This window comes from Stegastes partitus, unplaced genomic scaffold (genome assembly GCF_000690725.1).
Source record: "Stegastes partitus isolate 25-593 unplaced genomic scaffold, Stegastes_partitus-1.0.2 Scaffold142, whole genome shotgun sequence".
NCBI classification, from domain to species: domain Eukaryota; kingdom Metazoa; phylum Chordata; class Actinopteri; family Pomacentridae; genus Stegastes; species Stegastes partitus.
Window position 1 is genome coordinate 132,373 of NW_007577873.1, and position 20,874 is coordinate 153,246.

Here is a 20,874-nt window from a genome sequence, read left to right on the forward strand (position 1 = left end):
CACACACAGAAACCTGGAACTGATTAACCTCTGTCTCCATCACTGATTTCACCCCCTTTCTGTCTTTCTGTCAAACACACACATGCACACACACACTTTCTCTCTGCTTTTCTTTCTCTTCTTTCACTCCCCTCCCTCGTTTTGTCAATATCTGTCTTTTTCCTTTCTTTACATCTCACTTAAGTGTCTTGCATTTTTTATTTTCTTGCCTGCTTTCTTTCCTTCCACATCCAATCCCTTTTTACTCCCTTTCTTTATTGAATCTCTCTCTTCTTGCATTCTTTTTCTTTTTCTCTTTCAGCAGGAAACCTTAATGTTTCTCTGGATTCAGACCAAATTGTAATAGTCACGTTAGATCAAGAACAAAATCACCCTGAAGAATCACAAGGGTCAGAGACTTGATGTCTAGACATGATGTAGGGAAACTTGCACATACTTCCATCTATAGCAGGCCGGAGATGGTCGTTGCCTTTGGCTATAAAATGTGCTACAAAGATGAATTGGCCTCGTCTCGCCTCATTCTGTAGCTTTTTTTTCTTTTTGATCGCACATTCTTCTTTCGTTTGACTATATTTAACTTTCTCAGTTACCTTCATCTGTTCATTCACCTCAATTTTATAATTTTCTGGGTAATTTCCACCCTTTGACCCCATATCTCAGAGTGAAATATAGCACCACTATATTTATCTGAGCTGCAGCTAAGAATTAGTTTTCAGATTACCATAAAAATGAAGGATAAGCTTAGAGTCACATCTACCAAAGAGATAGTCCACCTCTGAACATATCAGGTATAATAATTATTGTTAAGATGATTCGATATTTCTCAAAAAAGCAACAAGAGAAAAGTCTCAGAATGGAATACACATTTGTGGAGCAGAGCTTCTGCATCATCATGATAGGACCCCTTTGAAGGGCCCCCGTCCTCAAGCCTTGAGGATACTACAGTATGAACGTGCACACAGCCAGATGTAGACATTCACAGACACATAGTTGTTGTTATTACAGCCCTTTTCTGCTTTAAAGACTCTGTTGCCTACATGCATAGTAGGTCATATTTACACATTCCTCGTATGCATAACTGCTGACCATGCAGACTATTGCCCTTGTAGCGTAGTCGCTCTATCACAATGTTAGAGCAGCACGCAAATGTGTGTGGAGGGTCCATGCAGGCTCTCGTGGACATAGGGGGGGATGATAAAATTCACATTACATAGACGGCCCCATCCCCACATACATACATACATGCTTAGATAGACAACATGCTCTAAAGTACAATGAAAAGCTGCTTTTTACATTCAATAATTTTAAAGATTCCAGTTTGTGCTCATGTTTAAGAAGCTATTGCATGTTCGCAGAATGTGTATTTCAGGTTTCAGCCTAAAAATTCTAGCATGCCTTCAATGTCCTGTTACAAACAGGCTGCTTCAGTGTCTGTAGCTTTAAGTCCAACTAAGCTGCTGCTGCCCACACCCGTTTTAGGAAGAGGGCCACAGGGACACCTCTGGGCTCGTTCAGAGACACGCTGTCTGATATGGAGAAAAGAAATAAATGGTCTTTCCATCTGTATTTTCATATTATGGCCATTGTAATATAACATTTATTTTAGTTGTATTACTCTATAATATTACACAGGATTTTTACTTAACCATGACTTTGTAATGAAGGATTAAAAAGGTCTGAACACTCTGCCCTCACTGCCTTCTTTTCTATGGTTTATGGTTTTGCTTCTTTGCTCCTATTGTTGTCTCTGCTTACTATATTTTCACCTTAATTCCTTCTGTTCTTTCATATTTCAACACATTTTTTCCCCTTCTTTCTTTAAAATAAATTGAAGTTATGGGAATATGCTCCCTTTCAGGCTCAATTACTTTCACTAAACTCCAGCAAAACACACATCACTTAAGGTTTGAGAGTTGCTGATGAGTCAGTAAGTGAGAAGATAATGCTGAAAGAAAGTCCCACATATTCTGCCTCTCTCTCTCTCTCTCTCTCTCTCTCTCTCTCTCTCCATCTGTCACATGCACATGCAACAGTTTGCAGTCTGAAGACAAGCTGGTATCAGTTTAACCAACTGAATGTGTGTTCACATATGCTTCATGCCAGCATGGGAATCTAGCATTTTTAAACATGATTATATAATACATCATATTTAATGATTTTGAACCTATGTAGATCTGTTGCTGGTTCATGTCATAGGTTATTTATATGTTCTAAACACATTCTTTTTGTGCTGTTCTCACATGAGCTCCTGTCACATGCTGGCAGATTTTCAGGTTTGTGCTTCTCAAACACTGACTGCAACAAACAAGTTCACACAAGAGAAAGGGGGAAACTGCAGCTACACGTGGTTTCTGCCTGAGCTCTCTCGCTCACTTCCTCTCACACACTCCTGCATTTTTTCTCACACACTTTCCCATCACTGTTTGTGTCAATCAGCCTGAATGACTCCCTACCTTCCTTTCATGACCACACACTCTCACACATCCTGTCTCTTTCAGTCATTCTCTTTCTCAGGTTAAAGTCCGTCCTCATACACACACTTTTTTTTTTTTTTGTTGCATCTATTGACATCTACTCATTCACATTACCTCTCTCAACAGCACAGCAGAACATCGTTTACTTTGATGATAAATTATGTCCCCAGTCCTGTAGTGTCAGACATCAACATTTCACACAAGCATGCAAGAAAATCTTTGTCTTACACATCTATGATCAAATAAACTGTAATGTCAAATAAGTTAAACCAGTGATAACTGACTGCTCGAGGGAAATAAGTTGTAGACACTCTGATAGCCTGTCACAATGCAAACATGACAAACCTGTTAGCAAGCAGGTAACTATTAAAACAGCCAGCAATTAAAAGCTCGTCTTGCAAGTTGAGGTTCAAAATGTATTCTCTTTCAGCTCTGTTTTGGTCTCCACCACCTCCTGAGGGAAATATCTGTTTCCTTATCAGCCAAGTATTTCACTAACTTCAACAGCTAGTTGCTAATTCTGTCTATCTGCATGTTGCCCTCCTGCCCAGAACCAAGCATCTGTTTTTTAGAGGCTGTGTGCTAAAAACAGCTGTGTGCTGCAGCTGGAAGAATAGGAAGAAGGTGAGAGTAGTGATTTGATCCAGAACAGTAAAGCTGCAGGGCAGAAATAAGTTTGAAAGATGCTACAAAGCTTTGCACCATTGAGGGAAACCGCTGAATATGATGATCATCACTACGAACAGGAAGGATCCCCTGGAAACATAAAAATACCGAGTGCAACAACTTAAAATAAAGGAATAAAAAGTGTTTTGCATGATTCCTGTTTTGTTTTCCTAATACAGAGGAAAGCAGTTGCACTAGTTTAAGTAGCACCATGTGTCACAGTGGGCCCACTTTAACTGTGGATGAAAGAGCTGCAATTATGACTTAGTTACATGACTGAAGTGTATAATGTCCTTGTAAGATATTCAGTCCAATCAAAGTTACACAAGTTCAGAAATTAGTCATTAAAATACCAGCAAGTATCACGTGATTGTAAATTTCACTTTATGCCATGAAAGCACAGAAATTTCCAGAAATACAACTGAAGAAACAAACTTGTTGGCCTTACTGGAATCTATAGTCTTGAACAAGCAGAAAAATCAAAACAGACATTCAAAAGTTATGTCAAATGGAGGGATCAAGCTTTCCCCACTTCATTTACTCCATGCTGACCTCACCCTGACGACTAAAATAGGCCTACTAAAACTCTTAACATCAACAATTTTAGAATTTTCATGAATCAGAGGTGTTTCCCAAAGGGATATCTAATAGGGCTGTGAGGGCACATTGGACAAAAAAGGAAGGTCGCCACTGTTTTAGCAGCAAGGTTAATGTTACTTTAGAACAACGCCTGTCAAAATCAACCAAAGTTGAAGTCTCTTCTAGAAGCAAACAGCACACGAAAAGCTTTTGCAGCTGACATTTGCAGGGAAAGCCCCATTTTCACTTTCAGAGGCACTTCATTATGTCAAGTGCTGGGTAAATTTCACTGCAAAAAGCCAATGACATTGACAGAGTACAGTTCATCTCCCACAAGCCAAATGTGAGTCTGTATGGAGAGGAAGTCCACTCCCCTCCAGTGTAAACAAACAAACCGTGCAGAGCAGATGAGGGCAAGCAAGACGACTGCACTCAGAAGTGTGAGACGAAGACCGAACAAAAACGAAAAGTTCAATAAGGTGATGACAGGTTAAACCTAGACAAAAATATTTCCAGATGCCAGTTTTTGACACGAAACAGACATAAGTCAACCTCCACGCTGAAGACATGTTCCAACAATTAATGGAAAAGCCAAACATTGGCTAAACAGGCCAGAACTGAAAGGACAAAACATTGCCCTAGAATGAGGTTTTGTCATATCAGATGTTTAGTTAAATGTAATAAGGTTGTTATTGTATTATTTTATTACCACATTGAATGTAATTTGATATCTGTTTTACAATAAAAAGCAGCTGACTGTTTCTAACCATACAGCATATTTGCCCTGCCTTCCTCAACAATTCAACAATTTAATTTACTTTAAATGATTAATTACATTACCATAAGCTGGATCTGTACAAGTTGCCTCAAACAGGCTGAATAAACCAATCAATAATGTTTAACATAATAAGTTAAAAACAACCTAATAATAGTTGTTAAGGTAATTACTGTAAGTTTACTGATGTATAACATCTTCCAGCAGCCCAGCCTCTGATACAAAAACATCAGCAATAACTTACTTTTTGTATTCAACATTTGTAAGCAGCATATACCTTTTTTCCAACACACAACAATGTAGCTATGAGCGGATATGAAGACTTGGTCTAACTATTTATTAATTAACAGTATATGGCAGCAATTATAACTTGTCCAATGAAGACTTTATATATATATATATATAATATTACAACTGTGTTTTACTATGCTCTTATTCATTATCCGTGTCTACCATAGGCTGCATATAAAGGTGATGATGATGGATGAACAATCTGCGACATCCCCCATGCGTTTCCTTAGCTGCAGTTCTAAAGCTTAGTGCGACCGGCCTGGCTGTCGCCATCTTGGCAGCACCTGATTTCTTCTAACTTCTGACTAATCCAAAAATGAGCGATGAAATGGAGAATGAGTTGAAATTCATGCAAAAATCTCTGGTTCATGGACTGTTCTAGGATGTCACTCAGTGCAGCTAGGCCCTTCATCATGCATAACTTCAAGCCTTATTATAATTTAAACAAGTGAATTCTATAAACATTTACCTTCAGTACAGGTTTCACACACGAGGAAGTTAGGTACAGAGACCAAAGCAGTTTTTTTCTTCCAGGACGTTAACATGTTCATTTACGCTGTAAAGTTGGACATTTTAACATAAGTGCCAATGAGGACTGACTCACTTTTGGAGCCAGACTCAAGTGGCCATTCAATGAACTGCAGTTTTAGGCACCTTGTGTTGGCTTCATTGTTGACCCTTGAGGTTGGTTTCTGAACAAGCTTCCACGGATAGGTGCCCAAAGGAGGAGCGTTAGCTGTTGACCAATACAGTAATAAATACATCTGCTTAAAATTACCCCATAGTGTGTTGCAAAACCTTCAGTACTGCAAATATTTGTACACTGCTTAAAAGCACTCAACAAGGAAAATGGAAGCTGAAGAAATTAGCACAAGAGCTTATTTTTCCAGCAGTGTTGACCAAATTAAATGTAAGACCTTTTTAATACCACAAAAAATATAATTGAATATAATTTTTTACTGTCAACAAACAACTCCAAAGACAAAAAAAGACGTAAGAAGGAAAAAAGGAAAGAAAAAACATTTGTCCGCGGGCCCTACAGCAAAGTTGGGGCTCCTTTTACTCATATGACAACGAGCCCACCATCTTTTTAAATAACACATTAATTTAAGTTTTTGTGAGCATGTTACAGCTGGAAAGAGAAAACATATACTTTGTAATTCACATTTAGGACTTTAATAGCTCTTCAGGCTGTTCTGATGAAACTGCTTTTTAAGACTTTTGAAGAACTGCAGATACTGCGACTGTGTTTTATATGTCTGGGAATACTGAGTTCAGTCAGCAAACGCACATGGAATAGATTATATGTGAATGTCGAATATGTACAACATTTATGTTTTGAATTTAAGCTCCGAACTCGTTGATCCCCACAAGGAAACATTAAGTTCAACACAGCAGGGAGCGAGGAGTGACGATAACAACTTCCCCTTTAGAGGAACCTGGGCTCAGAGCCTACAGGTGCATGCCAGGTGGAGGTGGAGCCGTTCCAGTGCTATAAGAACAGCAGCAGAAGCGGCAGCGAGTGATGGCACAGCTTTAAGGTGGGAGGAGTGGCAGCAGGCATGCAGCAAAGAATGAGCAGAGCACTGACGGCTTAAGTAGATTAAGTAGGATGTGAGAGTATGCCATGTGAGTGAAGCACAGTGAACTTGAGTTGGCTGCCGAGCTAGCTAGCAGTCCTTGCTATGATTTTTTAAATAGGACAAAAAAAAATCCAAAAATTAATTTTTTAGGACTTTTCTTTCCTTTTATTTGAGTCAAATGGACATTTAACAGAAACAGCACAAACTAAGTTAATATCCTTGACATATGAAGTGAAAATGTAAATCGTGATAACACTCATAGCGATTTCCGCTCGAGCGCAGCGCTAGCTGATTTAAATTTCTCAAGGGGATTTACCCTTCACTTGACAACTCAGCACAGCACAAAGCAAACCACAGTTAATTTCTGCTGTAGTGTGGCTACTCTAGAGGGCAAAGCGTCCATCTATAAAACCAGTTCAAAAGCTTATAAATCTTCTCAACCAGCCAATTAAACTTCTACCATATGTAGGACAAGGACATTCCAAAATTAAAAAATTCTTCCTAATTAGTCAGATTATTCTAATTTAGGCGCGTTGAGAAGCATATTTACTCTGATTGGGCACCAAAAGGAACTTTTAGTTTTGCTATAAATTCACACAGACAGAGACCTGTTTGTCTCCCACCTCCATCTTCCAGCGGCTGAGCCATTCTTCTCTCTGCCTCCTGCTGATGTAGTACGGATCTCCAGCTTGGAAAGTCACTCTGGGGACTGGCCTCCTCCGCAGCCTCCCAGTTTCACCCTGCACATACACAAAACTTGTTACATACTCATGTGCAATATGAGAATTGTTAGCTTCATTTTTGGTTTGCAGAAAATAAGCAGAAGTGGGGTAGCAACTAGTTTTCTCACCTCTCTGGGGGAGTCGCAGTTTCTGTCGTCTGGCTCGTCTGCGGGAGAAGGAAAGTTACAGGAAATGGCTCATTTGTACAGATTTAACAAGAGGTTTAATGAGGAGGCAAAGTCATGGTTTTCATCACTTTGCCTCAGCATCCATATTTAAAGTCAAACTGCTCTCTGCAATCTGGAAGTCATTTAGCTGTTAACATCTCAGGTAAACTGATGAATTTTCTGAGCGATGTGGATACATAATTTTGATAATTGTGACCATCACTGACCATCAAGAACTAAAGCAGATTTAAAATAATGGAAACTTAGCTCATGAATTCAAAGATACACAAGTACATATGGGCAAAAAAGTAATATTATCTGAAATGATATGACTCTGCAATAAATCTATACCCTTATTCCTCTCTGGTTGCTCTATTTTCCGACGCCCACGCTTCTTGCGAGGGGAGGGTGAGGGCTCCGGCTCCTCAGGCGGAGTTGGGGGGGCGTTTGCACATGGGTCAGAGGTCGCCATCTCCTGGGAAACAGAAAGAGCACAGTCCAGGTCTGAGAAAACTGCTACTCGCCCTTGTGTAGACCCATCAAAGGGCTCCACAGACATAATAATCACAAAGACATCTACAGGATTTATACACACAAGTAAAACAGACACACACAATCACAGTGCTACTGCAATACCTGCACATAGTATCTATTAGTCTACTCTTGTTAGTACAATACAAAGCAGGTACATCTAGCAGAGTGTGTCTGCATAGGATCAGTGTAACAAACACCCTTAGCTCCTATTAACACACACACAAACACACACACACACACCCGGTAGATGAGAAGAGGAGCAGCACTTATGTTATTAACAGTTGTAATGATTAACAAGTACGCGTAGGGGGGAGCTCATGTTAAATGATGTTAACTGATCATAACATTACGTTTATAGATTAATGAAGTGCAAAATGTAAAATAAGCTCACAATTAGTTCTAATGTTTTACGTTTCAATGAAATGAATAAATGCAAAATATCAAGATGACAACATGCAAAGAATCTCCTGCCTCAAATTCAGTGGCTGAACATCATTAATAATATTAAACTTTGTCTAGCTCTGAAAGACCTGCAGGGTTTTCATGTGTGTGTGTGTGTGTGTGTGTGTGTGTGTGTCTGTGTGTGCGTGCTGCTAACAGATTTTATAGATGGGCAGTTAAAAAGTGGAGAGCAGGGGTGATTGTCAAGCTCAAAGGCTACGCTAACGCTAGCCTGCGCTAACAAGCCCGCAAAGGCTGTAATGAGCAGCTGAGGAGGCCTGTAAAAGGCAGAGAACAGAAAAGGTGACTAAAAGGGCCTCGGGACAGACTACGCTACACCAGCACACACTTTTAATGCTGATACTCAGACACAAGGTTTTGATACAAAGGGACATTTTTTGGCAGTTCAAAGCCTTATAGTGCCTCAAATATCCCATCTAAAGGCCAACATGTAATATCTTGCATTAATGCGTGTTGATGCCCTTTTACAAAGTAGCTGCAAAACATTAATTGCATGTATAGGGCCACCTTTTTCCTGCTGCATTAACCGGGTTCTGAAAGTTAATGCAGGATCAAGCACTAAAAGGCAGCAGGGTTTTTATGTGTCTTCATCTAGATGACCATGTGGCACCTTTTTGTTCCTTAGTGGCAATACACAGTCAGATTCAGAACTCAAGCTCTACTAATCCAAAAATGTTTTAAATAAATAAGAGAATCATAATAAGCGTCAACTCTCATTAAAACTAGCTTGACAGAAGCAGCAGATAAGCTAATATTTTGTAACAAACATTAAGGCAGTAACTGAATAAATGAAAATGAAGTGATTGAATGCAAAATGGAAAACAGAAAAAAATAAGCATATTTCTGATTATTGCATTTAATGGACTTCATAAATTGCAGGAAACACAACACATTCAAACTAAATAAATTAAAGCAATCAAGCTAATTCAACCACTTGTCAAGTGGTTGAAATCAGTGTAGAACTGGCTATGTAAAAATCAAGCATGTGTATATTAAAAATATACTTCGTGGACAAGTAATAATAAATTAGCTCACATGAATTTAAAAAATGTGCACAAAACAATCATGGCATAAAATAATTCAGACAAAATTACAATGTTTCTAAAAATAGAAATGTGTGCACCAGTGTCTATCCTGTGCACATGCAGTACCGTCACATGTCCATGACATGAGCACGAGGCCTTTACATTTATCATTTTAACCCCAAAATGAAATTAAAGCTGCATTAAGCAATTAAGACAACACTACATTAGTTCCTACAGCTATCTTTTAAGCAAACAACTGACTACTTACACATTCAGCAGAAACAGAGGAATCTGGACTTGCAGTCATCTTTTTGGTCACATGTTGAATGTAAATTCATGTCAGGCCTGGTTTGGTCCACAGAAAAATATCTGGATGTCTTTGGATTGCTATGTGTTCGACGTTCTTCCGCCTCTCCGTTACTTAGCGCTTAATAGGAAGTGTACAGCCGGCTTGAGTGAGCTGGTTATAGACTTCCTTTTGTGAGAGAAGGTGTGTTGATTAGGTTTCATTTGGGCCGGTGTACCAAAACTACAACCTTAATGTGGCTGCTGACTACTGTGCTGATTCACACTACAGGCAGTCTCTTGTTTCAGAATGACTATCACAGGATATTGCTTAATGCAGCTTTGAAGAGAATTTAGTTCAAAGATAGAGACAGCAATGACCAAACACACACAAACAAGTGCACGGTGCATCGAGTGCATTGTGTTTTTATGCAGAGGCTATTACATATTTCACACAGTACGTCCAACATGTCCACTGGTGGCTCATGCGGTCTTTCATCTCTTCAAACAACTCCTCACTGACCTGCACTTCCTCTTCTCTCAGAATCTAATGTCGCCTTGATCTTGAAGGACAGACAGTGTGGAAAGTACCTGACTTAACTGTGCAGCTGACAGACTCTAACCTGTGTAGCTCTAACGAAGGGAGGTTTTTTTTAGGGGGATGAAACCCAGGGGGAGCAGAGAGCAGGATGTGGCAAACAATAAAACAATAGTACACCAAAAATAACAAAAAAAGCCATTACATCAACCTAATGTAGCAAATAAATACATGCCAGTTGTGTCTTGATGTCTACATGTAGACTTGAAGTAGCTGTGTAAACTTCATCGATAGTTACCAACAGAACACATGAGCTGTGTGCAGATGGCAATAAATGTGTTGTAGCTGTAATCAGTGTGACAGATGGAGATAACACACATGTGCAAAAATGTGTGCACAGTACAGCACTTTTTATTTTAGTTATTATTAATTGTTCCAAGATGTGTACGGATTGCAGAATTGCCCGAGCTGTCGCATCAGTGTCAGTCGGAAAAATACCATCACCGACTGTGGAGGAAGAGTAATGTTAACTTCTTTAACATCTACACAATCAAAACTTTATTACATTTTCATTGTTGCTTCATTTTTAATAGCTAATGCTTGCTGTTACTAGAAATAGCTGCGGTGGCCACACTGGCCACAAGAGCTATTCCTAGCTGCTAGATTAACTGAACAACCAAACCTAACAATTAGGGGAAAAATCCCAGATGTGTTGACTCCTGAAGAATTCGCTCATAGATAACACCAAGTTAAAACTAGTGTAGTCTAAGACAGCAGCCCTGTAATAAATATGAATTAACTGTTATACTTACGCTTGGACAACATTTGCTTTTTAACAACTGAGATGTTTTTCTGAGTACTTCTACTTCTAACACCACTGTACATTTTCCTGATTATACTTTCACTTTAAGAAGGATTTTCCGTGGAGGACTTGTGTACAGCGGTATTAGTATGTTTACTTAAATAAAGGATCTGAGTACTTCTTCCGCTACTACCCATCTCTGTCTAGCACGGTTAACAAACTCTTAATAATTATATGAATTATACATGATATAGTACATGTCGGTTACACAGCCACAGCCTGACTGCTCATCCCCTTTAAGAAATGATGACGTTGACTAGTGGGCTTGTTGTGTGAAGCGAGTCTCTGCTGGTGTGTGAGAGGAGAAGCAGCACGTTGCTGTGGTCGCAGCAAAGTGTTGCCTTAAGGGGCAGTAAAGTTACTTTAGTCAGCAAACTTCCTGAGCCCTTAAGAGTCGGATTTTTGGAGAGAGTTCTAAGTTGGAACTCAAGCTGAAAACGTATTAAGGCTACAACTGGGGATTATTTTCATCATGAGTTAATCTGATAATCATTTTCTCAATTAATGGTTTTGTAAATAAAATGTCAGAACATACTAAGCAGTTTATCATCATTCTGATTACTTTACTGCAGGACAAAGAAATGCATCAAATTCCCACTTGTTTAAAAAGCTGGAACCTTCGAGTATTTGCATAAAAATCCTTGTTTTATTGTGAAAATATCAGGTCAAGCAATCCATTTAGCTAGTAGTTGTTGTATCATTTTGTTTACTCTGTTTGTATCAATGTGTAGAAAAAAGACTTCTTTGCAAAAAGCAATACAATGCAAATTAAAAATTGTGTCACTGCGTAAATATTTATGGACCTGACTGAACTTTTACGATAATTGTAAACACAGATTACGGTAATAATTTAAATCTGCCACTGTTTTGCCTAACCTAAGATTAGACCAGCTACAAAGTCACTTTCATATGTGTGCTTCTCAACACAACAAGAACCGTTAATTAATACAGGAACATAACAGAAGCACTGTTGTTTTCACAGTTAGCTGCAGCATAAAAGCCGTTTCATTTCTGGCCCAAGAAAGTAATTTTTTATCCACAAGCCGCAAGTCATGACACTTATAGTCAAACACTGCAACCATAATTTTTCCACAATCTCTCTGTGACCTTTGTGGTTTGGGCGCAAATCAGAAACACCTAAAGAAACCAGAGTGAGCTACAGATGTGCCAAACGCAAATGGAAAACTCTGGTTATCAAGTCATGCTTAGACTAAGTGAAGACCCAGGCAATTTCAATAATTATAGTTTAGCTTTACCCTGGATTATATCCAGCTATTAGTGTGCATGCAAAGTTTCATCATTTATATCAGTTGACATCACAACTGACTGTGGCTGTGAGGGGATTTTCATGTGAAAGCACAGCTTAAATGTTGGGAAATTATCCAGTATATCTCTGTAGTCCTACTGCAAACTTCTTCTGTAGTAACACACACTCCTGCATAATAACCCAGCAGCTGCTCAACACATGGTAGCAGTGGAGAGAGAGAACTGAGAGAGCAATGAGGGAGGAAATAGGAGGAGGCCGACACCTACCTTAACTTCAAAAAAAAAACAGCAGCTAGAAGAACTAAGAAGCAAAAAGTGTGAAACAGAAAAGGGAAGAAGATGAAGGACCATGAAGCTAATCTAATCGTCCATGAAACCATCATCTTTATTGTATTAATATGTATGTACAGGCAAGAGTGTTTGTGTGTGATTACTTGTGATAGAGGAGAAGGAGAGAGCAAGAAGAAAGTGAGGCTGCCTCCCTCCTTCTCTGCTCCCTATAGTTAGTGTCACTGACAGCTCCACCCTGAAGCTCCACACAATGGCTCTATTCCTGGATACACTCCACTGCATGTGTGTGTGTGTGTGTGACAGGACCCACATTAATCCTGCCCGCCTTGTCAGAGCTCAGACATCAAAGCATGATCAGACCTGCTCTCCTGCACACATGAATGCACACACACATGGATAGCACGCACTCTCTTGCAGCAGTTTGCTCAGTATGCCTTCTGTCTGGGCCTGATTGATCAGCAATACTGACCTGCTGATTCTGCTTCAGAGTTATGTGCAGACACACACACATGGACACAAAGTGAGCAATAAGGGATGAATGGTGAGAGAAATATGGAGAAGAGTTACTGCCAAAGATCTGAAGTCAGTGATAGAAAAGAAATACACCATACTGTGTCATCACAGCAGTAATGAAGCTCTGTGACACCACTCAGAGATTATTCCTGCTGGACTAAAGGTGACTGGAAGGTTGCCAGTTCAAACCCTCAGTCAAACACACAGTGGAGGTAAGTAGCACTGTCACCTTTGGTGAAAGCAGCCAATAAAGTTACAATACTGCAGCTGAACAGGGAACAGTGTGATTTGATATTTTCTCAGAACACATAACATAATACACACAAAGTATGAGTTACCAAACTTATGTTGAATAATTATTTCACTGTCATTAGCTCAGGTGATTGACCAACTTTAATTAACTGAAGATATTAAATTGAATAAACCATGTAGTATCTCAGACAATCGTTATAGACAGACCTGCTTTCCTTTCACATTTTTTCAATTGAAGGCGTCAGTTCTTTATTGGACATAAATACCTATCAGCAGAATTAGTGTTAAAATAAATGTACAGAGAACTGAACTCTCTACTAACCCTTCTCGTGCTGGTTTAATTATTGTATAGAGAAACAACAAGAATGTAACACATTTGAAACAACACACAGCAAGTTTTCATAGTGAAAGGGAATCTCAGGGGGAGTTATAACTCCTAAACAATGCATGAAAGAAGCCTGGTAGCATTTTTGATAATTAAAAACTTGATTCAATGAGGCTATAGATCAATGCAACTCATCATTTTAAGTCCAGAGATATCAAATGAGACAGCTAAGGTCTGTGTTTACATTCAGGTAAAAAGAAAAGACTAGTCCATTCCACTCAATTCTTGTTTAATGTTTTACAGTGTAGAAAAGTCTGTCTGTACTGCCTGTGGATGTATGTGTATCACTGCACACCTACTGTATTATGGCCACTTTGCAGTTTTTATACTTAGCTTATATATATATAAATTAATGTGATATACTCTGTCCTGTGGTCAGAGCGGGTCAGTGTTTTTATCTTTTCCACGCTGGAGGTCTTTGTACCACGACCATATGTTGTTAAAACCACAACCCGCCGCCTGTTTGTGAAGATTGTCGAACACGGCACTTTCAAGGAAGATAGATAGATCATAGTACTACTGTGATTCATTTCTGTTGCATCAAATTTGAAGTTGCAGTTGAGAATTTATAGAACAGGTTAGATAACATCAGTGTCACTGACTCATGATTATAAGACTGCTATCTACTGTCTCAAATCTAAATTATGTGGAAGCTTAAATTTTCCTCTGTCCTGGTGATACAGATGAAGAGACTTATCGAATTTTAAAATTCTCAAGGGGTTTAAAAGGATTTGCATGTATCTGTTTGGCGATGTCCGACAATCAACCAAAGCTCTCACTCAAGTTGGGAAGACAAAACGTAAGCTGGATCAACAAAGTTTGTTTCTTTTTTTTCTGTGGATGACATTTGTCCATGTAGATGGTTAAATAAACGAGGAATTTGTTCATAAGACATAAAAATAAGAATAAAGCTGAGCAAAAACATCATAGTTGGAGGTGTGTGTTTGGGCAAAAACTTTTCCAAAGAGTGTGGTTGTGCTCTATTTTCTAAGGTCCTCCTCCTCCTCAATACATCTTGGTATGTTTCAGTTAATCACTAACTCATGCCCACTTTTGAGCAATCCACTCAGACCTGAAGCCACGTATTCTGTTTCACTTGGAAATTTATCATACGACTGATGCTAAAGATGATCTAACTTTTGTTTCGCCGTGACTTTAAGTGGTATGTGGAAAATGTGGAGGATGGAGCCAATCTGAATAGTGAAAGTGATGAGGACATGAATGTGGAGGAGAGTGTACGCATTTACTGCTACTGCAAGCAGTCAATGCGCAGGGGAAATCCCCATTCTTAGACACACTGTCGGTGAATAAAAATGTCTCTATGAAACACATGAAAGCAGAGGAAAAGCAACCCACACAAGCGACTGTGAGAAGGCAAGTGCTCCATCGCATTATCTGTCAAATACACTCAAATGTGACACTTAATTAATGCAGTAAGTGTGCCTCCAGATTCCTGTGTGTGCTTCTGTATTATGAGCAGGTGTGAATCCATAAAAGTAAAGCGAAGCGAATGGAAACAGTGCACAGGCTCGGGGGAGTAACAGAATACATGGACCGGTGTTACATAATTCGGACAAAAAAAAAAAACGTTACAGAACAAAAATAATTACATTACCAAAACAGTTTTTGTAAGAATGGGGATAAGAATTACAATTTTAAAACACGTTTAAAAAGAGGACCTCCATTAACATCACAGGGAGCTCAGAGGACACCATTTATGTTGTCAGAGGACACACAAACTCTTCATTGTGAGTTAATTTACTTTGTTGCATAATTTCATAACTATTACACACTGAAACATCTATAAAAATACAACTTCACTGTGACGGAGATAGAGTTTGGAACAAGTCAAGAAGACTCCCCAGTGATGAATTAAATGCAGGTTTTGGTAAAACATTAACAGGAACTCAAGTTTAGTTTGTTGCTTCCAGCTGGTTGTAGGAGTCTTTCTTATGAGTTTATTAAATACCTACAGCATCAGACAACAGCAGGATCCATATGAGTGTCTCCAAAGAGAGGGTTGGGTATATTTATGCACGGCATAACAGTGGCAACTTAATTAATGTCTTAGAATTATAAACTATCCCTGACATGGAGACAGAATTGATCAGAATCTAACAGGAAATGACAGGAAATGTGCTTTTCTTCATCTCAGACAGTTGAGAGCTGTCACACACGCAGAGTCACCGTTTATCAGCTGTAGTCTAATCATTTCAAAGCGGACGTCCTCAGGTTGGAGGTCTAAAAGCTGTTTTCTGTCAAAGTCTGATCCATTTACTTGAGTCGAAAATATTTTTCTGTCATGTCAAGTGCTTAATGACTGATACGTTATGGTTTCAAAGTCATAGAGCAGGATATATGGATAGTAGTAACAATACTGTGCGCATGTATGTTTTCAAAATCTCCCTAATCATTAAATCAACTACCAAACTAACAACAAAACTGAAAAACAAAACTGAAAAAAACAAAATAATTATGGCATTACAAGTTGCTGAAGATAGATATAGTATGACTACACATGAATTGTTAACACAAAAAAAAATAAACTACTAAAAAATTGTCAGCAGCACAGCCAGCAGATTATTATTAGCTGATTATTACTAAATATTTATTTGAGTTATTATTGTTTTAGTTATTATTGTAGTGTTGTATTATGGGACTTTGTGGGTGAACTTTTTAAGTACAGAACAGCATTTCTTTTGCTGACCTACTTAAAGTGTTGGTTCACCCAAATTACTAACAATGAACCACTATAAGTATACTATACACCTACCTAAATATAAACAGTTACAAAACTCAGAATCTCCCTCTATGAATGAAAGCTGACAGACCTTCCATGCACATGTGCACACATTACAGGATAAACTAAAATACATCACTGCTGTGTTGGTTTGTTCTTGTTTTCATTTGAATACTGAGGCAACCCAAAGGTAATGCAAGGTAATCAAGTTACATGACCTTGGATGTGACACTTGGATTACCTTACTGACTGCATTATGTCACAGATAATTGGTAATTGTGACAGGATGCATCTTTAAAGTCACCCTCCCAACCCTGACAGTGCATACACGTTTCACCAATTTTTGTTTAGGTAAATAAATGAAATCAGTCGCTTTGCTATAGCTTAAAGCATAAAAAGCCGATGACAGGCTTTAATTACAGTACTCACAGGAAGCAGCTGTTTGCGTTTCCTGCCAGGACGACCCACTCTGCGCTTGTTGCGGGGGCTCGCTGGCGTCCCCTCCTCTGGACTGTCCTGGTCTGCTCCGTCTTCACTCTGGGGAATTACAGAGAGCCCACATCAAACACTGAGGGATGACTGTATGAAGTTATAATTGATGTCAGCAGTGAGACCGCATAAGAGCAGCAACCATTCAAGGCATTATGGTTAAGACGGTCTGAGGTAGTAAGTGGAAAACAAGATAAAATGTATAAAGCATAGCACATGGTTAATAGAAGCATTAATAGCTCGGTTATCTGCCATTTTTGAAGGCCAATTTTCACACTTATTTATGACCTTTCTCTTGAGACGAAAATGGGGAATTGAAGAACAAGCTGCTTAAAACAAACACTTTTAAAACGCAGCCAAGTTTTGATTGAACAAAGGCGTTCTCAAACTATAAATGGGCGAAATATGAAAGAGAAAACCAGTAAATTATATGTTTGCAGACATGAAATCCAGCTGTGTTTAGTAAAGCAGACAGGATGCATGTTGTCCTATGAGATCTGCCTACTATTGATGTAAGCGTGGATACAGAGCACAATGACTCTTGCAAGATCAGTTATTAGAAGTATTTTATAAACCCGTGGAAACCTTGACAACACAATGTCTTTTGCACCGGCTTGTACTGAAGCCTTACACAAAGCTTTTAATGAATGTATTCCAGCAGTTTTAAAAGTGTCCTCTGTTCTGCTCACAGCAGAGACAAAATGGTGTGGTGGCACAGCTGAGTTGTAGACTAGCAGTGGTGTAATTTTACAATGATATACAGAATAAAAATAGCCTTCTGCACCTGTGTCAACGAGACAGTAAGTGTTGTGGATGTTAAAACACACCAGACTGCCCTTTAAGATGGTGAGCTGAAAAAACATTTGTCGACAGCGTTTCCACTAATGTTTAATTTGTTATATTACGCCAAACAATGCTTTTACAACGTCCTTATGTCAAAGTTGTTGGCAGCTCACTGGTGAACAACTGCTTCTTGCCAAGTAATGTACTCAAGTCTGACTTGGGTCATAAATCTGACAACTTTAGATTCAACATCAATCAAGATATCAACTCTTCATTTTGCTGACAAAAGATACGCTCCAAATTAGTCTAACAGCAGCCAATTGCGTGTGTTTTGAAGGGAAAATTTGGAAAATTTTTGATACAGGTAGGGCCACCGCTATAGCTCAACTGGTTGAGCTGGTGACCCACGTACAGGGGCTACAGTTCTCAACGCAGCGGCCATGGATTCAAATCCCACTCATGGCCCTTTGCTGCAATTCCTTTCCTTATTCTTCTCCCCCACTTTCCTGTCTCTCTCTCGACTGGCCCATATAATAAAGGCAAAAAGGCCAAATAAATAACTTTAAGGGAAAAAAAAATTGATACAGGAAATCTTAAAAATGGATGACAACATGCAAAACATTCAGCTGTTAAACTTCAAATAAATGTAACTCTGTGACAGGAATAGAACAATATACACTCAATCCATTTGCTTTTAAGCGTTATAAAGTTTTTTTGGAATAAACAATTCCATTTTTTTCTCTGCTGATGCTATTTCTCATAATATTTCAGGAATGAGTCCTAGCATAGAAATGAATACGACACCACTAGGCGAGGCACTAAAACTGGATGAGGCTGTCTGCCATAAATCAATGTAACTATGAAGAGACCATGCATCATGTGGATTGGTCACATCTGGACGATATTTGATCCTCTTAACACAGTGAGTGTTAACCCTGATACTGATCCAGTGGACTAGATTCCCTTGAAGTCTATGACTTGAAAGTGAGAAATACAAATTATAAATGATTGTTTCTATAAATATACCATTCAAACCACCACCATGTTGAGAAGGTTTCCGAGCTGGTAAGAGTTGAGAATTTTTCAACAGATTCGGTAACATCTGCGTTCACTGACATTGTTACAAAGCTGTTATTCACTCTCTAATTTAGAATTTTCATTTTCATCTCATTCTGGCCTGGTGACGGGGACAAAGAGACCTACTGGTTTTTTAAATTTACCCAATTGTTTATTATCCATAGAGTACAAGGTTTTTCAGTTAAGAGCTGTTACTGATGGATTTAGGTGTTTTATGAGGTGGAAATGTCAAAGGCAGCCAAAGGCTAAAGGGTTTAAGACTTGCAAAACAAAGAATTTGTCACACCTCGGCCTCCATTACAAGCATATATCCACTCACTTAGAATCAGATCAGACTGAGTCCCCAGTACTGTAAATCTGGTGTCTCCAACACAGTCGTAACATTCCAGTATATGCAACCACTTCCCCAATAATCCAAGGTCCAACCAAACTCCGGTCAAGTCCACACTCTACTTTTACATCAGCAAGTTTGACTTGCTAAGAAGTCAGGTAAAGTTTTCATTGGGCAGAAGGGGACACGTGAACGAGTCAAATAAAACAGGTAGCACCTGCTGCATCTTTAGAGAAGCAGTCAAAACTTTATTGCAGCTTCATCACGTAAGAGATTATGCCTGTAACTTTAAGCGTATTTAAATGTAGCCAGGAGGCCAGAGTTTCCTTGCTGGAGTGATTTTCATTACAAGCTTTTTAATTCAAGTCCGAGCACTCTTTGTACGAATTGCTGCCTCAGGCAGATATTAAATAAATGTCACTGATACCAGAAAGAAACATCAGGCTCTTGAATTGCTGAAGTAAAGCAGGCGGCTTTAAATATAGCAGTTAGGCACAAATATGTTTTTAATCAGAGGTTTGCCCAACTTGTTCAAAGCTTGTTTATGATACCAGAGGCAGGTGACCTATTGCAGGATTACAACTAGGTAAGTGTTCACTGCTTTCTCCGTAGGTTGGGGTACGATTTATTTATTTGTCTGTATATTGTCGGGTGTAGTTTGCTGTTGGGTTTGCTTGGATTTCTTTTCTTTACCCCCTAAATAAAAAGGACAATTTTTCGTTTACTTTAGACCAGGGCTGTATGATGTATGATTTTTTTTTTTTTTTTTTAATTCACTATCGTGCATTGTGACAAAATGCCTAATACAGGCAATGTCTCATGTACAACATATCATTTGAAAACAATAAATTCACATGTAAACTAAAAACTTTAGTAAAGTTTGTTAACTTTAACAACATGCTGTGTGCAATCTTTTATCACTCTACATATAAACATTATTTGAGAAATGATCACCCAGACTCCTTCAGACACTAAACCTATGTATCTATTCGATTTGTTCAACATCAAATTAAACTTCCTTTGCTCTATTATGTTATACTGTGTTTTGCTGTTTGTGAGATACATTTTTGAGTAGCCTGCTCTCCTGCTCTCTTTCACTGTGTGTTTGTTGGACCTCAGAAACTGTCAAGCAAGTTCTGTCTGACTTAGTGTAATAATGATGTTCTCTGTCTCCTGAAGGTCTCTGCTGCTACAACCAGTGTGACCTGACGCCTGCTGTCAGGCTTGTTTTTCCATCAATGTCTTTTTTTCTTCCGCTGTCTCTTCTACTGGACCCTGTGTTACGGTGACAGTGGAGTGGTTGCTAAGGTGCAGAAACTGCTTAGCAACTGTCTCCGTCGGTGCCGCCGTGCTGACTAAACATTCTGATGTCACTTCCCTGACGATCAGCATAGCAACCAGCTAGAACGGGTAATGGCTTTGCGCCTGTCTGCCTAGTGTGCGGTCCATATGCCGGTGTCACGACACACAATTACGACAAATACACACATTTAACAATACAAGTGTACTCAACTGTGTGTTGAAAGTGCGACACGAAAAAAAAGAAAAGTACAGTCAAGTCAAATATGAACCAGCAGATCTTGAAAACCTCTCAACCAAATCCCTTCAAGATTGTGTCAACACACACAAACACACACAGTAGCCAATCTGTCCATATATCTTTGGTCTATTTCTGTCTCCCGGCAGGTTATTTTAGGCCGCTGCAGTTGCTAAGCAACCAGACTGCAAACCAGGCAGGCAGAGGAGGATCCCATCGGCAGCAGACAGCTTGTCCTCTTTCTTTC

At 39.0% G+C, this 20,874-nt stretch overlaps 1 protein-coding gene across 5 annotated transcripts in view; it reads right to left on the reverse strand.

Annotated features, from left to right (window-relative positions):
* Positions 1-20,874, reverse strand: part of dnmt3aa (DNA (cytosine-5-)-methyltransferase 3 alpha a) — a 62,367-nt gene that overhangs the window by 32,010 nt on the left and 9,483 nt on the right. For 3 of the 5 annotated variants that reach the window (XM_008279015.1, XM_008279014.1, XM_008279013.1), the window contains exons 3-6: positions 16,840-16,947; positions 7,609-7,732; positions 7,219-7,256; positions 6,992-7,108 (exon numbers count right to left, since the gene is read on the reverse strand). In XM_008279015.1, coding sequence (XP_008277237.1) covers positions 6,992-7,108; positions 7,219-7,256; positions 7,609-7,732; positions 16,840-16,947 — 387 coding nt within the window. Of the gene's footprint in view, positions 1-6,991; positions 7,109-7,218; positions 7,257-7,608; positions 7,733-9,546; positions 9,678-16,839; positions 16,948-20,874 lie in introns of those variants that run through there. The other 2 variants (XM_008279016.1, XM_008279017.1) reach the window with 2 other exon arrangements.